Source organism: Papio anubis, chromosome 8, assembly GCF_008728515.1.
Source record: "Papio anubis isolate 15944 chromosome 8, Panubis1.0, whole genome shotgun sequence".
Taxonomy (NCBI): Eukaryota; Metazoa; Chordata; class Mammalia; order Primates; family Cercopithecidae; genus Papio; species Papio anubis.
Window position 1 is genome coordinate 58,655,701 of NC_044983.1, and position 20,213 is coordinate 58,675,913.

Sequence of the window (20,213 nt, forward strand, 5' to 3'; positions counted from 1 at the left end):
AAACCTAAAATAAAAGTTAAATAAATAAATTAAATAACTATGTTCTGCTGTTGGGATTTATATTTGTAGGTAGGATGAGAAAACATGGACTAGATGTAAAAACACCAAATTGATGATCATAGTTTTCTTCCCAATATTAAAAGATGGCATTTGCTGACAAGAATGGATTGCTATGAACTGTGACTTGTCAAATTTTCCTCTTATCATTTTTTAAAATTAGGATGTCATAATCATACTTCATACATTAAAACTTAAGTAATTTTCTTTTTTTAAGTTTTTTGAGTGGTTACTTTAATCTTTTTGTTTTGTTTTGTTTTGCTATTACACTTTAAGTTCTGGGATACACGTGCAGAACATGCAGGTTTGTTACATAGGTATGCATGTGCCATGGTGGCTTGCTGCGCCCATCAACCTGTCATTTAGGTTTTAAGCCCCACATGTATTAGGTATTTGTCCTGATGCTCTCCCTTCTCCTTGCCCCCCAGAGGCCCTGGTGTGTGATATTTCCCTCCATGTGTCCATGTGTTCCCATTCTTCACCTCCCACTAATGAGTGAGAACATGAGGTGTTTGGTTTTCTGTTCCTGTGTAAGATTTAAGTAATTTTCTCAGTGTCATTTTTCCATCTCCACTGTGGCCTAAATTGTGCAGAACCTGCTGTGAGTCTAAATATGAGTTCACATGTGATAGGCAGATGTGATAGGCAGAATAACAGTTCCCTAAAGATTTCCACGTCCTCATCTCTGGAACCTGTGAATAAATCACTGCACATGGCAAAGGAGAATGAATAAAGGTTGCAGATAAAATTGATTGATAATCATGTGACCTTAACACGGAGGGATTGTCCTAAGTTGTCCAGGTGTGTTCAACATCCTTAACAGCAAGACAGGAAGGAGGGGAAGGAAGGACCAGGGAGATGGCAGCCTGAGACAGAATCAGCCGCTCCAGCTAAGGAATGCAGGCATCCTCTTGTGGCTGAAAAAGGCAAGGAAACAGAGTTTACCAGATCTTCTAGGAGTACAGTCCTGCTGACACCTTGATTTTAGCCTCATAAGGCCCATTTCAGACACCTGACCTTCAGAACTGTAAGATTGGTATTGTTTTAAGCCACTAAGTTTGCAGCAATCTCTTACAGCAGCAGCAGAAGACTAATGCAAGAGAGTTCTTGATTTACACGTATGCATGCTTCCGGGTATACACATATACACACATACTCCTAAGGGAGAACCTACCAAGAACTAGAAAGTTGTTTGCTGGCAAATGCCTTCTAACATACAGTTTAGTAATAAAATGTCCCCACATTATGGCATCATCACTATCACAGGCTAACATAAAGAAACAAAATTTGCAACAAATACAGCAAAGGCTTTCCCCCATAAGACCTCATATAAATTAACAAGAACAAGATCAAGTTAATAAATGGGCAAAGAACTTCTGAGGTCATTCACAAAAGAAAAAACATAAATGACTAATAAAATATGAAAGTATGTTAGATGAAAGAGAACTATTGCAAAAATAAATAAATGAAGAGATGCCATTCTGTTTATTTTCTTGGCATGTATTTTTAAGTGGAACTATCCTATGGTATGGAAAAGCAAGCATTGTCAGTCACTGCTGTGGTAGGATAGATGATACAAACTTTCTGAAAACCAATAATGTATAAAAAATAGTCATAAAAATATTCAATGGCACTTCTGCAATAATAATTTTACCTCTGGGAATCAGATCATCAAAAATTCAGGAAAAGCATTAATATTTTTCATAATGTTATTCATAACTTGAAAACAACTTTCAATAATAGAACATTAACACATAGCAGTATATTTAAATAATACAAATTTACATAGTCGTTAATAATTGAGCTTATGGAGAGTATTAACTTGGGTCATATGAGTATAAGTGATACATAGCAACTACAAGAGAGAAAGATTGGAAAGAAATCTATTGTAAAGTTATTAGTGATGGGATTAGGGGCCATTTCTTTCTTGTGTATGTAACTGGTTTACTGAATGGGTTGGTAGAATACAGTCAAAAGGCAATTTTGTTTGTTCTCTCACTGCCCCTTCAAATACACATTACGGCTTTGTTCCATCTCACCCTTTGGATCATATTTCAAGCAGAATTTATAGCTCTTTTAGCTCCTCAGAGATATTAAATATCTAGTCCAGGTCACTGCAAATTCTCATCCACTTAAAAACTCTCCCGCTCAGCTTGGACCTGATTTCAGCTTGCAGATTTGCAGAGGAGGGAACACAGCACTGCTTCCTCCTCTTCTCACTCCACTTCTCTCGCTGTTCCTCTGCGTTATTGTGGGGATGAAGTAGAAGGAGAAATGATGGGAGAAAAGGAGGGAATAAGGTGTTAGCATGACGGGTTCCATTGTAATCTGGCAGAGATACTCTCTGGGTGTGACAGGTCCCACACGCTCATGCTTCTTCTCGTGGGGTGCTTTTAGGGGTTCTTCGGAATCCCACCCCGTCCCTCCTTTAAGATCCCTACCTGTTTCTTGGATGATCAGCCTCCCTGGTTTGCCACTTTGCACCCCTACTTGCCTTCTATAGCCAAAGTACCACCATCCTTTTTCTGAGGTCACCTGCCCTTCCAGGAAGTCCTCTGGGATGGCTCCAACTCCAGAACAGCAAAGGAAGATCTCTCCAGAGGCCTTACCCCCAGGCTAAGGGCACACACACACATCCTACCCTGACAATTCCACCCAGTCCTGTCTCCACACACTGCTACCAAAAACCCCTCTAGACACAGCCTCTTGCCTTTTGACTCTTCCAAGTGTGAGTTGGTTGCCAAGCCCCCATGTTTCCCAAAGTGTAAGAAATATTAAGCTCCCCAAGTGCTTTCTGAAGCACCCCCTCACTTGGCTTGAGGTGAGAGGAGGTGCCCGCAGGATGGGAGGAGCCATCAGCACCCTGGCAGATTTCTCTGTAAGTCCTTCTCCTAAGACCTCACCCTAAACGTTTCCCTAACCTCTCATCCTCTCAGAGCTTCTTGACCTTTGTCTAGACAGTCCAGAGATGGATTACAAGCTTAGGGTCCTAATTCACGTGGGTAGTCAAAAGCCCCAGAAATCTTGTTCTCTGCATTGGAAACTTGAGCCTTTGACACCAGGACTATCAGAAAAAGTTTCTTTTCCCAGTGTTATTTTATAATGGGGGTAAAGGGTGGAAACAAATGTTAACAAAGGCAAGAATATAAACTACAGCAGCTATTAAGTATCTATTTTTCATGCCTATTGAAGTGCTTATAGTAAGTATTTTTAGACTGGATTAGATTCATTGACAATTTTGTCCTCTAGGAATTGCAGTGTCTTTGGCTCCATGGAATACAAATCGTCCTCTTAGCATCATAAATGCAGAGGTTAAATTCTACACCTGCATTTATTCTCTGAACTACTAGTATCCAAAGTACAAATTATCTCTTCTATTTTATTTTATCACTACTGAATCACCAGCAAGTTAATGTGTTTTCTTGTGGTATGATTAACAAAGCAATTTAGTATATAAATATAATTTACATTCCCAGAGCATTTTAAATAATTAAGTAGATGATTGGTATTTAATTTATAAGCAACATGTTTTGATTCCTTCTGTAGCTTTTAAAAATTAAAATAGTTATAGTTAATGAGTGCTAGTACAAAATGCTCAATCATCAGAAAAAAATCAAAAGTTTAAAATGGATTTCTTAATAATCTTTGCCGATTATGAAATACAAGAACTGTAAGTCCCAAATCAAAATCTAAGTGAAATGTCTAGAAATTGTTTTTTTCCCCCATTTCTGTGTACTTTTTAGAAAGCTATTGAGGCTACATAGAAATGAAAAGGCTCTTTTAAAATCACAGCTATCATTTTAAAAGAGTGTTTTCTACAGCAAATTCTTAAAAGTTGCTCATAAATTTTTATCTTTATTAGATTATATTGGCTCTTTAAGTACGGAAACTTGGCATAGATTCTTAAGGTACACATGTTTTCCCTTTTGCAGTTGGTGGGTTTTGTGTATGCCTGTTATGTGATCAGTATTTCCATGGAAGAAGAAGACACATGTAAGTACTGTTTTCTCTCTCCCCGTGGGTTCCTTTTGAATGAGATACAGCTTCCAAAACTAATCATTACAGGGTTATGAACTCTTTTATATTTGGAGTCTAAAATGATTGAACTCAGCATACTAAAGTTACAGTCAAAAGTTGACAGACTGAATTGCACACAAATAAGGTGACGCTACATATTGAAACTCTCAATTTGTGAGAGCACGTGCAGAGACTCAGAAGGCCAAGGACTGCTGTCATATAGCTTAGCAACTTTTCATCAGACATCTAACCATTATGCGGAGTAGACAATCAACGGTTGTTTTATCTATTAACAATTTTAGGCATGTTGGTGGCAGAATTTTGAAGTCTGAGTAACAGTAGTGATATCAATACAATAATGCATTACAGAAAGATCTATATGTTTATAAACTATATAAAATGCCATGAAAAACAACTAAAATTTACAACCTTCCAGGTGAGATGCTAAAAAAAAAAATTACGAGGTGCTAAAAAAAAAGTTAATGGGATACTTAAAAGCTAAATCATGTTTTAGCAGAACACCCAAAGGAAAAACATTTATTAATATTATGACCTGCAGTTATATGATAGAGCTTTAGCAGCATAGGTCAACAAATGGCCTTCATTGAGCACCTGCTGATGTATAAGACACTTCTTGGCACAACTCTGTTAAGGACTCATATTTTAATTCACTTTCAAAAAAAATTGTTTTTGAGACGGAGTCTCGCTCTGTCGCCCAGGCTGGAGTGCAGGGGCACGATCTCCGCTCACTGTAAGCTCCGCCTCCCGGGTTCACGCCATTCTCCCGCCTCAGTCTCCCGAGTAGCTGGGACTACAGGTGCCCGCCACCACGCCTGGCTAATTATTTTGTATTTTTAGTAGAGACGAGGTTTCCCCGTGTTAGCCAGGATGGTCTCCATCTCCTGACCTCGTGATCCGCCCGCCTCGGCCTCCCAAAGTGCTGGGATTACAGACGTGAGCCGACGTGAGCCGCCGTGCCCAGCCTACTTTCAAAATTTTAATTTACTTTCAAAATTTTAATTTACTTTCAAAAAATAAATTATTTTAGATAAAGAAATCACACCTAACCAGAGATGGCATTGCAGTCATTGTTCGAATTTGTAACAAAATGAAGCAAAGTAGCTAGCCATTATAACTTCCTTCCAAAACACAACCTCAAAGGGGTCTGATGAATGCTTCCCATCAAATAGATGGGTGGTGCATGATATATGAGTTGTAATCCAGAATCTAATGGGGTCTTGTCTCAATTTATTTGACCAAACCTCAGACCCTGCGATTAAAAGTATCAGGCAGTGAAAACATGCAGACAAATTGCATCATGTATTTAATGCTTACTCAGGTGTTTTTTGGTTTTTGTTGTTGTTGTTGTTGTTGTTGTTGTTTTAATGCTAGATAAGACAAAAAGTTTGTCACTTGAAAAGTGCAGTTCTAATGACAACACTTTTCATTTTGAGGTTAACTTCAAAATCTCTATTTTTAGTTTTATTAGTAGTTCTACAACCTGATGCAGTTAATATACAGAAGATTAGCAGCATGCTTCCAACTCACAGCTACCACAGGCTGCACAGCCAAAAACAGTTGGTTGAGCATGAGCAATATTAACCGAAATTTCAACCTTAAAGTTATTGGAATTTGAGCTGAATAAGTCAAAAAATTAATAAATTGATAAATCCCAGCTGAATCTCTTATAAAGTAGATACCTACTTTTGAGTAGTTATAAGACAACAACAGCAACCAAAACAAACAGTCCTCTTTCTTTTCCTCCTCACTGAACTGTTTGAAGACTCTCAAAACACACCAGTGCTCAGTTGTACCTAACAGTGGGAGAAAAGGCAAATTAATAATAGTCTTATCATATAGTGCAGTAACTATACAAAAGTCTTTTCCTTGAGACTTGTGGTTTGAGCAAAGCTGGTAAATGCAAAATGGCATGCAAAATAAAAGACTCATATAAATGGATACTTTTGTTAACCTTCTATTAGCCTTCTTTTCAGTGTATATAAATTGTATTGTTCACTGACAGATATTGTCATTCCATTGACTTTGACGTCTTTAATTAGCTTAAGTTTCTCTATAGAAATCTCCGAATCAGCTATTTCAATGCCCTTCAAACTGGGATTGAAGCAGCTGTTGGAGACTATTCTATTAGTGGTTTAATTCTAGTGTTTGTTATGAGGGCCATACATTACATTACTGAGAGACATCTGGATATAGTACTTGTGTTGTCATCAATTCAAATTGACTCAGAGTCAAAATGAAACTTGGGTGCTCAAAGCAAAGTATATATGCCCAAGACTAACTTAACATGATAATCTGCTGGAAGAGAGATGACAATGGAAAGCAGTCACAAACATTTGAGTCTGATAGTTCTCAACTGAGGGTAATTTTATGTTTTTTATTGAAAGAGGTAGGAAACAAAAGTGCAGATATAATTAAGTTGTCCCAGGGTCTTCAGAAGGCAGATGTGAGCAAAATGTAATGTCTGAAACCAATGGGGAACGATCTCATACACTAGTACTATTTGTGCCAACACTTAGCTTTTAGGTGCAATAATGAACCACCCCTTGGATATGACATTACCAACCCTCCGTCAGGATGACATGTCTTTTGAATTATTTTTCCAAAACTTACACATAAAATAAGTAAACAATACTGGTATCTTTCCAATTTGTCTAAGTACACTTCTGGAAAGCTTATTCTAAAAGAGAACTGCAAATATAATATAATGTCAGTTTTTTGGCAGGCAATACATCATTCATAATTTTGATTCTATTCTAACTAATGAAAATTTCTGCAGTATTCAAAATGCAAAGTTAAGCCTTGTTCTTGGACTGAAAGCTGCCAGCCAGCCTTAAAAATTAATAACAGCTACCACTTCCCTCCTCTGCACTGTTAAAGTGGATATATGGGACTAACATTTCAGACAGATATTTCTGAAGGGTAATAAATACTTGAGGAAACATTTATTTCTAGCCACCCGTCTTCTTGGTTACCTCTCAGCCTCTTTTATTAACTATTTCTTATAAAGATTATGATTGCAGGTCAAAGACAATGAAATAAAAAGCTCTCAAAAGGCAGAGTGCTAGGTGGGGTCAGCGCTTTTCATCATTCATTCTAATGAAAAAGCCTAGTTATAACTGTTCCTTCCATTTTTCATTTCTTTTAAATATATATAAATATATATCAATCTCCATGAACACTTTCATGAGACTAGAATCTCTGGAATCAAAATGATAAAAATCTGTCAACACCTTGTTTGGGAATCATTTGCTGAAAATGAACTTGTGGATTTGTTATTACCTTGTTAGACTTTCTAGAAATAATGTTTATAATTCAGAGAAGTGTGAAGATAAGGCGAAAGATGCTGAAAAATAGCATTTTACTTGTGTAAGTACTGCCAGACTTTTTCAGAGTTTCTGTTGCTTGCACTACTCCTTGTGATATTAGGCTTCAAATTGCAACTGGCAGATTTATTTGGGCTCACAAAGACTAGTCTGGGTTGTATATGTTGAATGATGAGAAAGAAAAGTATACTGAAAACCCTAATAGTTTTTGAAAGGAAATGAACCCCTCAGATGTGGGTTCAATATTTTACATTACAAAGCTCTAAATAGTTCTTTATATAAACATTTGACCCTTGCTATTATACTTTTGAGGAACTTTTTATTGGAAGGAAGCATAACTATCAGAAAAACATTTCATCGCTCTACTGTCCTTGAAGCTTCCTGCTGGCTAATGTTCATGTATTTACCTGTCTGCCCATGAACTCCTTCTAAGAAAATGAGGTGATATTTCCATAGCAATGGTGTGAGCTGAAAATTTTTTAAAATCCCATCTCTGCCTAAGAATTTATGGAAGAAACGAATGGTAGGGAAAAAAAAAAAAAAGACTGGTTTGAATGTTAATTTATGAATTTCCTTTCCCCAACTTATAATGTATGGAAGCCTCAGAGAAGTAAAGTGACCACAAGGCCAGACACCAGGGGAGGGAATAAGCAGAGGCCTGGAAGATCTTCAGAGTAGAAAACCAGTCCAGTGTTTTGCACTCCTAGAAATGTATGGATATTTGAAGGTGAGAGGAGAGGAGAATGTTGTGAGTCAAAGACGGAGAAATGTGCAAGACTAGGTAAGGATGGTCCTGAAGTCACAGTGAACATTTCAAAGGAGTCACCATGTTTGCCTAATAAGCCATTAAGAGTCTACTGATTCTCAGAGTGCATGATTTTCTTTTTTGGTAACTATCTAGTTGTTTGCATGTAACTGTCCTAAAGGCTGTTTCTCTCTCCATCAGCCTCACTAGAGCTCAGACTTAGATCCTGAAACATTTTCCTAATTTGCTGAGATGGCTCTGCCAAATATCTACACAATGACTAGCTAATTCTCCCACTAACATAGATCTGTGAGGGTGAAATCTTTGTTTTGCTCCCCATTGTAACCCTATAACTCAGAAAAAATGCCTTGCATGTAGAATTCAATAAAGAAGTATTTGTTGGCTGGGTGTGGTGGCTCAACCCTATAATCCCAGCACTTTGCAAGGCCAAAGCGGGCAAATCACTTGAGCTCAGAATTCAAGGGCAGCCTGGGCAACACGGTGAGACCTCGTCTCTACCAAAAATACAAAAACATAGTCGGTGTGGTGGTATGCACCTGTGGTCACAGCTACTCAGGAGGCCGAGGTGGGAGGATCACTTGAGCTTGGGGTCAGAAGTGGGGTTGGTGGGATGGAGGTTCCAGGTTTCAGTGAGCTGAGATCCTGCCACTGCACTCCAGCCTGGGTGACAGAGATGCTGTCTCAAAGACAATGAGGAAAAGAAATATTTGTTGAGTTTATAGTATTAAATAAATTTTCTGGGCCCAACAACTCAGTTTTACAAAGTCATTTTTAAAACCCCAATGCTCTCAAGTTTCATGAAATTATACTGCTTTATGTTTCAAACATAGTGAGATGTCCAATGCACTTGCAAATGTTTATGTGAGGCAAGTGGAGGTCCTGCATTTTTAATACAATTAGATATATTTTTAGTAATTTTGAAAGTTAAGATATAGGGAGATAAAATAAACCTCCACTGTACCACATCAGAACAAGAGCTTGATTTTGTTCTGGACAAGAACACCCCTGAGAAAACAGGGACTTACTTGAAAGGCATGCACTCACAGGGTAAGGCAGGCATTTAGGAGTCAACTCATCTGCAACATGTGGTGAAGGGGACAGAGTTTCTGTCAAAGAATGGGGACCAGCAGGGTTGTAACCTCAGCCACCCCACACACGGAAAGTTCAGGTAGCCCAGAACGGGATCCCAGCTACAGTGCTCTGGTTGAGTGACAAGATTCTATCCCTTAAACAGGTTACTGAGACAGACTCTCAAGAATATCATAAGCGTTCAAATGCCCAAATCAGCAAACCAACTGGAGACTCCCCACAGGGGAAAGATAGAGAAGCCCCTTTACCAGAACCAGATCCAAGGTTAGCACTAAACTCACAGTGAAGTAGAGCCTAGATGATTGCCTATTTCCTTAAGTCAGGACTCCTGATTATAATTCAGCCTGACTAGGAATCATCTACAGCCACATATCCTCCTCTCCTCCCTTACCCACCTCCAGTCATATGTGTTTTGCTGAATCCACCAAGAGCCTTCACACCCAGGCCTTTGAGAGAGGCCTCCTCCCTCTGTTGACCTACTAACTTATATACACCTTTCGGATTTCAGCTTAGCTGTCTCTTCCGAAGTTTAATCACTTTCCTCCCACCCTCTCCATTTCAGTTTAAGATACAGGTGATATATTGTGAGATGTTTTCATTGCACACTGTGCTTTTTCCTTGGCAACATTTAACACAACTGTAATTTTTTAAAGTCATGTTATTCACCAGGGCTGACCCCATTTCCTAACATAATGGAAACCCTACACAATTTTCAATGAATGAATATTAAGTGAATGAGTCAATGTGTGAACAAATGGACTCAGTAAGATGATTAGGGTTTCCATTGGCAGAGATCGGGGAGAAGGTTCTTCCTTTTTCATTCTCTATCTCCATTTATATAAATGACAGTTCTTCACATCAGCTGAAAAGCTTGGGCATATTCCTTGTATTCCCTGACTCTTCCCTGATTGTCCCAACCTAGTCAATCATCAAATGAAACATCTTCACCTCCTGTCTTAGTTCTTCTGGGCTGCTATATCAGAATACCATAGACTGGGTAGCTTATAAATAACAGGAAGTTATTTCACAGAGCTCTGTTGTGAAAAGTTTAAGATCAAGGTACCAGCAGACTTGGTGTCTGCTGGGGGCCCACTGCTCTGTTCATCAATAACTCTCTTCTTCCTGTGTTCTCACATGGGCAAGCGGGCAAGGCAGCTTTCTGAGGTCTCTTTTACAAGGGCACTAACCCATTCATGAGTGACCTAATCACCTCCCAAAGGCCTCACCTGCTAACACCATCACATTTGGGATTTCGTTTCAACATATGAATTGGTGGGGGAGGAGGGAAATAAACATTCAGACCATAGCATCTCCCTTCAAATAACTAAAAACTCCTACATGTTCTTTAACATTCTTCTCACAAACACCCTCTTCCTCTTCTCCATGCCTCAGTAGACCCTGAGTGTGTCTCTGAACCTGCACTCAACTTACTTTTTAATTAATTGCCTCCCCCACTCATAAAATGTGGAGATCATGTCTTACCTACCCTAGGATCTCAGAACCAGCTTCAGTGTATGGAACATCATAGGAAATTAGTGAATATTTGTTGTACAAAATACATAGTGTAGAAAATGCTTGTCTTTACATTATCTCTCATATCTCTTTCCTCACTCACTAAGAAAATTTAAACCTCCCATTCCCTGTACCACAGGAAAAAAAAACAATTAATTCATAATAAGGTATTTGTGCACTTATATCTTTAACAATTTTCCAGAGCAAAAGCATGGCCCTATATTATGCACTTATATTATCTGGAAATTTTCTGGAGAGAAGGTGTAGCCTGTTTTGCCAAAAACTTGAGACCAGCAAGCAGACAACTCCTGCACCCCAGAAGGGGTTCTAATTTTCTACGTTTCTACTTGAAACCAAATGTTAGAAATGATTTCGGTAATGGTGGTCCTAACTGCCAATATCTAGCTGTGTAACCACTGCTGAATCACATCACCTCTTTGAGGATCCGCAAGTCACCTACAGCCCTAACACTGCAGTTCTATAGATGATGCTTTTGGGTGGGGGTGATTTCAAGGTGTGATCAGGCACATCACATTTCCTTCTTCACTGATTTACAAATGGTCAACATCAGGAGTGGTTTTAAAGCACCCTGACCTCTGTGCTCCAGAGTTACAGTAACGAGGTCTGATGTATCAGCTTCATCCCTAAAACAGGCCTTCTACACAAATGCCTGCCTGCTCAGAAGGAGGAATCATACCTCCCTACGCCCTGCTTTAGCCAGGTCGGAGCTCTCCAGTTCTCACCATTACCAACAGTGCCAGGCTGTGCAGCATCCTTTTACTTGAAAAGGAAGAATGAAGAATCTGCCATCCAGAAGGTGTGGAGTGGAAAATGAGGGATTTGGGATGCAGATATGATAATGAGGAAGCAGAGTACCAAATTTAAAAATCACATCCTCATGACACCCTGGATGCATGGCAAGGAAAAAAAAAATGGATTGTAAGGATTTTATGAGGATCTTGTGCAATAGTTTGATCCTGGTTATTAGCGGTAAAATTTAGGAGCCCAGCAGAAGAGCAGTTGACAGCATTGTGCCAGGGCCTCTGTGTTTCCAGTTTAGATCTAAATTCAGTATTCTAATCCCAACAACCCCCCTTCTCAGTGGTCTCACTAAGCTGGCTCTGCCAGCCCCACCGTGGGTTTACTGATCCTCCACTTCTGCACGTCTGTCCCTAAGCTGCTTAGTGATGCAGAGAGGAGCACACGTCCTGATGCAACCTCACAACCTCACATGTGAGCCGCCCAACCCGCCACGGGGCCTTCCCACTCATTCTTCATCAGTGCTTTCTCCAAGTCCCCTAAAAGTGAATTATTTGAGATGCCAGTGCCACAGAGCACCCTAGCCTCTTTTTAGAGAACTTAGAGTTTCTACCCTCATTTTTGGGATAAACAATTGAGGCCCAAAGAGGCAATGTGACCTCCGGCGGCTTTCTCCTCCTCTGCCCTGCACCCTTAGCATTAAGACTCCATCTCTGAGACTCTGTCACACAAAAAATAAAAGCAGTGGGAATGATTTCCTCAAGTTCCCAGGCTCACTCTCTGTCAGATCTGTCTGTATCCATCTATGATCATCATCTTCCTGACAGAAAAAGCAGACTTCATTCAGTCCCGTGGCTTTTGTGGCTGCTAGGTCCATCCCACCCACCTGTTTAAGCACCTTGCTCCCTTAATTAGGTTTTCTCTCTGTCCCCTCCCCGAACTTTACTCCCTCTGCCCAGCTTCTTCCTCCACTAGGTCTTTTCCCTTCAGCTTATAAACAAAGTCACATAAACCAGAAAAAGAAAATAGAAATCACCCTTGACTCCACCTGGCATGAATTGCACTTTCCTGTCTGTCATACTCCTCCTTCCCTCCACATCCCAACTTCTCTGCAAAGTGGCCGAGACTGACAGCACTCCTTTCCTCACCCCACTCCCACTCACTCTCATGCCTCCTGAGTTATCACTGAACATGCTGTCTCAGAGGCCAGCAGGGACTTCCTAATTGTCAAGTTCTCTCGGATCTTATCAACATTGATTGACAGCTTTGGCTGCTGTTGAATTCTCCTTCCTTGAACACTTTCTCCCCTGGATTTCCAGAAAATCCCATCTCTTGAACAGCACATATTTTGCCAATTAAAAATTATTTTTTACTATCTAGTGTTCAACAGTAGAGTGACTATAATTTACAATATCTATTGCACTTTGCAAAATAGCTAGATGAGAATACTTTGAGTGTTTCCATCATAAAGCAAAGAAAAATATTTAAGTGATGGATATCCCAAGTACACTGATTTGATCTTTGCAAATTATATGAATGTATTAAATTACCACATGTGCCCCGAAACTATGTACATCAATTATGCCTCTATTTTTAAAGGTACTTTTAATATTCTTACTCAGATTAAGCAGATTTCTGATGCAGACACAGGTAACAAACTCTGAAGAACTTGTTCAAGTTGCTTTTGAAGTGATGAGCTGTCATTATGTCCTTAAAATATTAACTAATCATTCCTACTATAGAGCTTATATTAACATTCACACTGTTATACTAAAGCATTTTAAGTAAGGTCAGTCAACAAAACAGAAATGTTTTAAAGTAAGGCCAGACAATAAAAGAGATGTTTATCCTTTCAAATAACAAAATGGCATATAATATTTTTAAGAGCTATAGTCTTGGACCAACCAACTATTTAATATTTAATGGAGATCTGATTTTACAATTCCTTAAAAAGAAGTATCATACAAGTAACCAGCAATAAAGGGCATATATGGAACACTCATCTTCATGTTCTCTACACTATGTACTTTACTAAGAAAAAAATAATAATCCAGTGTTCTTGCTGGGAACAATATTTGAAACTGGCACCTAAATGAGATATTAAGGAGTACTCATATGACTTGAAAGCAAGTATGAAAAAAAAATAGGGAACATTTGATAAAAGCATTTACCTTTCCTTCTAAACTATATAAGACACAAAGTAAGTTAATTATAAATTATATCTAAGTTATAACAAACTAGTGTTTCCATTTTATCCACATTTTTCCTCATAGAAGGAAACAGTTCTTTCTCTTTCCATCTATCCCAGCCTCCAGGCAGTTAGGTGCTCCATGAGATTGTGTCCTAGACGAAGGCCCCTAAATAACTTCCACATGTGATTCTTCATGCTCTTATCCTCTCTTCCTGCTGGACATAGACCAGCACTGAAGCTTTGGGAGCCGCACCTTTCAAATGCCAGAGCCACATTATCAAATGGGCCTGGGTCGTTGAGTGTTGCTTAGAGAAAAGTTGACCATATTAACTTGAGAAGCAGGTGATAAATGCCTTTGAGGCATAAGACACTGAGGAGCACCTGAGAGAGTCTGTCAGAGAAAGGCTCCCTCCCAGACAGGGAGACCCCAAGTGGAAAGAGGCAGGATTTCCCTGTCACTCAAGGGAGAGTCAGGAGTCCAGCGTATCAGGCATTCAGCAAACAGGAGTGCCTCCAGCATGCCTGGGAAGCTCTCTCTGAGAAGAAGACATGTAGGCTGAGACCTGAGGATGAAAAGGAGCTAGGAGGCAAAGGCCAGGAGAGCATTCCTGGCAGAAGGAGCAGTAAGCATATAGGGAATCACTGGAAAGGTTTCCAGTCAAAACAAAGGGCTTGACTTCAGAAGCAGCTTCATACCAAATGGTCGAAGAAATGATCTGGGCTTCCCTGACATGCTGACTCTCAAAAGAGTAGTGAATTAAAGGGCAGATTGTCCCAGAGACTTCATTGTAAATCCCGTATTGAGCAGGAGGTCTCTGTGAAAAGGATAAAAAGCATACTGCGTTTTCGCATGTTGTGAGAAAAAAATCACAGGTTGGGCTTAAGTTTTATTTTCTTTTCCTTTGCTCTATATTTGCCTCATTTGCTATTTACTCACCTACATGTTTATTTGGAAAAGTAAATTAAATCTGTTTCTTTTTTACTTAAGGAAAACAAACATTCTTAGTTACTAGCCCTAAAGTCAAAGCCAAGGTGTCATACCGTGTTTCCCTCATAACTGAGACAAGAAAGTTTCAGGGAAACAGGTGAAGACCAAAGTTTCTCTAGGACTTTGTACATTTTCATGAGGGAGGCTTTTGTGCCCAGAAAATTCTATTAATATCTACTCAGGGTTTTAACCCAGTATGCATTTTTTTCAAAGTAACACATTTTTAAAAAAGTGTTTTTTTGTTTTCTTAAGCTCTAAATCAAGCTTGTCCAACCTGCGGCCCACGGGACACATGCAGCCCAGGGTGACTTTAAATGCAACCCAATACAAATTTGTAAACTTTCTTAAAACTTTATGAGATTGTTTTGAGATTTTTCTTTCAGCTCATCAGCTATCACTAGTGTTAGCGTATTTTATGTGTGGCCCAAGACAATTCTTCTTCCAGCGTGGCCCAGGGAAGCCAAAAACTTGGACACCCCTGCTCTAGATGCTACATAGAACTTTAAGTATTCTGCTTATAAATCTCATAAGTGTTAATAATCACTTTAGGGGAGAGTTTCTTTTCATTGTGGTAAAATGCATAACATAATATTAACCATTTTAATATTTTTAAGTGTACAAGTCAGTGGCAGTAGGTACATTCACAATGTTGTGCAACCATCAACACTATCATTTCCAGAACTTTTGCATCATCCTAAACAGAATTTCTGTACCCATTCAACAACTTGTCATCCTCTCCTCCCTCCAGCCTCAAGTAACCTCTATTCTACCTTTTTTTTTTTTTCTTTTTTTGAGACAAAATCTCTCTCTCTTGTCCCCCAGTGCAATGGCACAATCTTGGTTCACTGCAACCTCCGCCTCTCCAGTTCAAATGATTCTCCTGCCTCAGCCTCCCACGTAGCTGGGATTACAGGCACCTGCCACCACACCTGGCTAATTTTTGTATTTTTAGTAGAGATGGGGTTTCACCATGTTGGCCAGGTTTGTCTCGAACTCCTGACCTCAGGTGATCAGCCTGCCTTGACCTCCCAAAGTGCTGGGATTACAGGAGTGAGTCACTGCCCCCTGCCCTCTATTCTACTTTTTATCTCTGTAAATTTGTCTATTCTAATTGCCTCATGTAAATGGAATTACACAATACTTGTTCTTTTGTGTATGGTTTATTTAACATGGTTTTCAAGTTTCAACTATTTATTTATGGTTTTCAAGTTTCAACTATATTGTAGCATGTATCAGAATTTCATCCTTTTTTTTTTTTTTTTTTTGAGACGGAGCCTTGCTCTATCACACAGGCTGGAGTGCAGTGGCACGATCTCCGCTCACTGCAAGCTCCGCCTCCCGGGTTCACACCATTCTCCTGCCTCAGCCTCCTGAGTAGCTGGGACTACAGGCTCCTGCCACCACACCTGGCTAATTTTGTTTTTGTATTTTTAGTAGAGACAGGGTTTCACCATGTTAGCCAGGATGATCTCCATCTCTTGACCTCGTGATCTGCCCACCTCAGCCTCCCAAAGTGCTGGGATTACAGGCATAAACCAACGCATTGAAACCTCAATTACTATTCAATCTATTTAAATTCAATCGTCTACATTCCTTTAAATAATCTGTTCCATTTATAACTTAAATTCCCTTAAACATTTAACATGAATTCATTGTAATTATCATTTTTGGAAGTCCTTCATGTATTAGTCCCAATAAACAAAACATTTGCTGGTTTTTAAGCCAATACAACAAATCTAAAATCTAATAAAATTAGCTCATTCATAAATTAAGTCTCAAGTTTTTTTAACATTACCCAAATTTAATAAAATATTGTCATGTCTTTCAACCTAAAATCATAAGTATAAAATCAATCACTCAATTAAAATTTTGAATTGGTTTCAGTGGGTGAATCTATCAAATCTAATATAATCCATTTGATTATCTTAAGAACTAAAAAGATTTTATACACCATGCAGATACAGATTATCCCAATGATTATAAAATCCTAACCTGTACTTTCTGAAATAGTATTAACACTATATGAGATTAGCTTACTTTGTTTTCCCTATAGTTAATTTCACATGTTAGAAATACATTTCTCCAATAAATAAGCATCTCGGACAACTTAGGGTTTCTTTTTTTTTTTTTTTTTAATTTTCTTTTTTATTTTCTTTTTTTTTTTTAATTAATTTATTATTATTATACTTTAAGTTGTAGGGTACATGTGCATAACGTGCAGGTTTGTTACATATGTATACTTGTGCCATGTTGGTGTGCTGCACCCATCAACTCGTCATTTACATCAGGTATAACTCCCAATGCAATCCCTCCCCCCTCCCCCCTCCCCATGATAGGCCCCGGTGTGTGATGTTCCCCTTCCTGAGTCCAAGTGATCTCATTGTTCAGTTCCCACCTATGAGTGAGAACATGCGGTGTTTGGTTTTCTGTTCTTGTGATAGTTTGCTAAGAATGATGGTTTCCAGCTGCATCCATGTCCCTACAAAGGACGCAAACTCATCCTTTTTTATGGCTGCATAGTATTCCATGGTGTATATGTGCCACATTTTCTTAATCCAATCTGTCACTGATGGACATTTGGGTTGATTCCAGGTCTTTGCTATTGTGAATAGTGCTGCAATAAACATACGTGTGCATGTGTCTTTATAGCAGCATAATTTATAATCCTTTGGGTATATCCCCAGTAATGGGATGGCTGGGTCATATGGTACATCTAGTTCTAGATCCTTGAGGAATCGCCATACTGTTTTCCATAATGGTTGAACTAGTTTACAATCCCACCAACAGTGTAAAAATGTTCCTATTTCTCCACATCCTCTCCATCACCTGTTGTTTCCTGACTTTTTAATGATTGCCATTCTAACTGGTGACATTTAATCAGGTTTCTCTCTCTTTTGATTTGCATTTCTCGATGCCGTGATGATGAGCATTTTTTTCATGTGTCTGTTGGCTATATGAATGTCTCTTTGAGAAATGTCTGTCTTCATCCTTTGCCCACTTTTGATGGGGTTGTTTGTTTTTTCCTTTGTAAATTTGTTTGAGTTCTTTTGTAGGTTCTGGATATTAGCCCTTTGTCAGATGAGTAGATTGGCAAAAATTTTCCCATTCTGTAGGTTGCCTGTTCACCTGGATGGTAGTTTCTTTTGCCAAGTAGTCTTTAGTTTAATTAGATCCCATTTGTCAATTTTGGCTTTTGCTGCTGTTGCTTTTGGTGTTTTAGACAAGAAGTCTTTGCCCATGCCTATGCCCTGAATGGTACTACCTAGGTTTTCCTCTAGGATTTTTATGGTATTAGGTCTAACATTTAAGTCTCTAATCCATCTTGAATTAATTTTCGTATAAGGAGTAAGGAAAGGATCCAATTTCAGCTTTCTACTTATGGCTAGCCAATTTTCCCAGCACCATTTATTAAATAGGGAATCCTTTCCCCATTTCTTGTTTCTCTCAGGTTTGTCAAAGATCAGATGGCTGTAGATGTGTGGTATTATTTCTGAGGACTCTGTTGTGTTCCATTGGTCTATATCTCTGTTTTGGTACCAGTACCATGCTGTTTTGGTTACTGTAGCCTTGTAGTATAGTTTGAAGTCAGGTAGCGTGATGCCTCCAGCTTTGTTCTTTTGACTTAGGATTGTCTTGGAGATGCGGGCTCTTTTTTGGTTCCATATGAACTTTAAAGCAGTTTTTTCCAATTCTGTGAAGAAACTCATTGGTAGCTTGATGGGGATGGCATTGAATCTATAAATTATCTTGGGCAGTATGGCCATTTTCACGATATTGATTCTTCCTATCCATGAGCATGGTATGTTCTTCCATTTGTTTGTGTCCTCTTTTATTTCACTGAGCAGTGGTTTGTAGTTCTCCTTGAAGAGGTCCTTTACATCCTTTGTAAGTTGGATTCCTAGGTATTTTATTCTCTTTGAAGCAATTGTGAATGGAAGTTCATTCCTGATTTGGCTCTCTGTTTGTCTGTTACTGGTGTATAAGAATGCTTGTGATTTTTGCACATTAATTTTGTATCCTGAGACTTTGCTGAAGTTGCTTATCAGCTTAAGGAGATTTTGGGCTGAGACAATGGGGTTTTCTAAATATACAATCATGTCATCTGCAAACAGGGACAATTTGACTTCTTCTTTTCCTAACTGAATACCCCTGATTTCTTTCTCTTGCCTAATTGCCCTAGCCAGAACTTCCAACACTATGTTGAATAGGAGTGGTGAGAGAGGGCATCCCTGTCTTGTGCCAGTTTTCAAAGGGAATTTTTCCAGTTTTTGCCCATTCAGTATGATATTGGCTGTGGGTTTGTCATAAATAGCTCTTATTATTTTGAGGTACGTTCCATCAATACCGAATTTATTGAGCATTTTTAGCATGAAGGGCTGTTGAATTTTGTCAAAAGCCTTTTCTGCATCTATTGAGATAATCATGTGGTTCTTGTCTTTGGTTCTGTTTATATGCTGGATTATGTTTATTGATTTGCGAATGTTGAACCAGCCTTGCATCCCAGGGATGAAGCCCACTTGATCATGGTGGATAAGCTTTTTGATGTGTTGCTGAATCCGGTTTGCCAGTATTTTATTGAGGGTTTTTGCATCGATGTTCATCAGGGATATTGGTCTAAAATTCTCTTTTTTTGTTGTGTCTCTGCCAGGCTTTGGTATCAGGATGATGTTGGCCTCATAAAATGAGTTAGGGAGGATTCCCTCTTTTTCTATTGATTGGAATAGTTTCAGAAGGAATGGTACCAACTCCTCCTTGTACCTCTGGTAGAATTCAGCTGTGAATCCATCTGGTCCTGGACTTTTTTTGGTTGGTAGGCTCTTAATTATTGCCTCAATTTCAGAGCCTACTATTGGTCTATTCAGGGATTCAACTTCTTCCCGGTTTAGTCTTGGAAGAGTGTAAGTGTCCAGGGAATTATCCATTTCTTCTAGATTTTCCAGTTTATTCGCATAGAGGTGTTTATAGTATTCTCTGATGGTAGTTTGTATTTCTGTGGGGTCGGTGGTGATATCCCCTTTCTCATTTTTAATTGCGTCGATTTGATTCTTCTCTCTTTTCTTCTTTATTAGTCTTGCTAGTGGTCTGTCAATTTTGTTGATCTTTTCAAAAAACCAACTCCTGGATTCATTGATTTTTTGGAGGGTTTTTTGTGTCTCTATCTCCTTCAGTTCTGCTCTGATCTTAGTTATTTCTTGCCTTCTGCTAGCTTTGGAATGTGTTTGCTCTTGCTTCTCTAGTTCTTTTAATTGCAATGTTAGAGTGTCAATTTTTGATCTTTCCTGCTTTCTCTTGTGGGCATTTAGTGCTATAAATTTCCCTCTACACACTGCTTTAAATGTGTCCCAGAGATTCTGGTATGTTGTATCTTTGTTCTCGTTGGTTTCAAAGAACATCTTTATTTCTGCCTTCATTTCGTTATGTACCCAATAGTCATTCAGGAGCAGGTTGTTCAGTTTCCATGTAGTTGAGCGGTTTTGATTGAGTTTCTTA

General features: G+C 38.9%; 1 protein-coding gene across 4 annotated transcripts in view; it reads left to right on the forward strand.

Annotated features, from left to right (window-relative positions):
- Window positions 1–20,213, forward strand: part of NKAIN3 (sodium/potassium transporting ATPase interacting 3) — a 705,418-nt gene that overhangs the window by 647,866 nt on the left and 37,339 nt on the right. For all 4 annotated transcript variants that reach the window (XM_021942373.2, XM_021942370.2, XM_021942372.2 and 1 more), the window contains one exon: window positions 3,990–4,050. In XM_021942373.2, coding sequence (XP_021798065.1) covers window positions 3,990–4,050 — 61 coding nt within the window. The remainder of the gene's footprint in view (window positions 1–3,989; window positions 4,051–20,213) is intronic.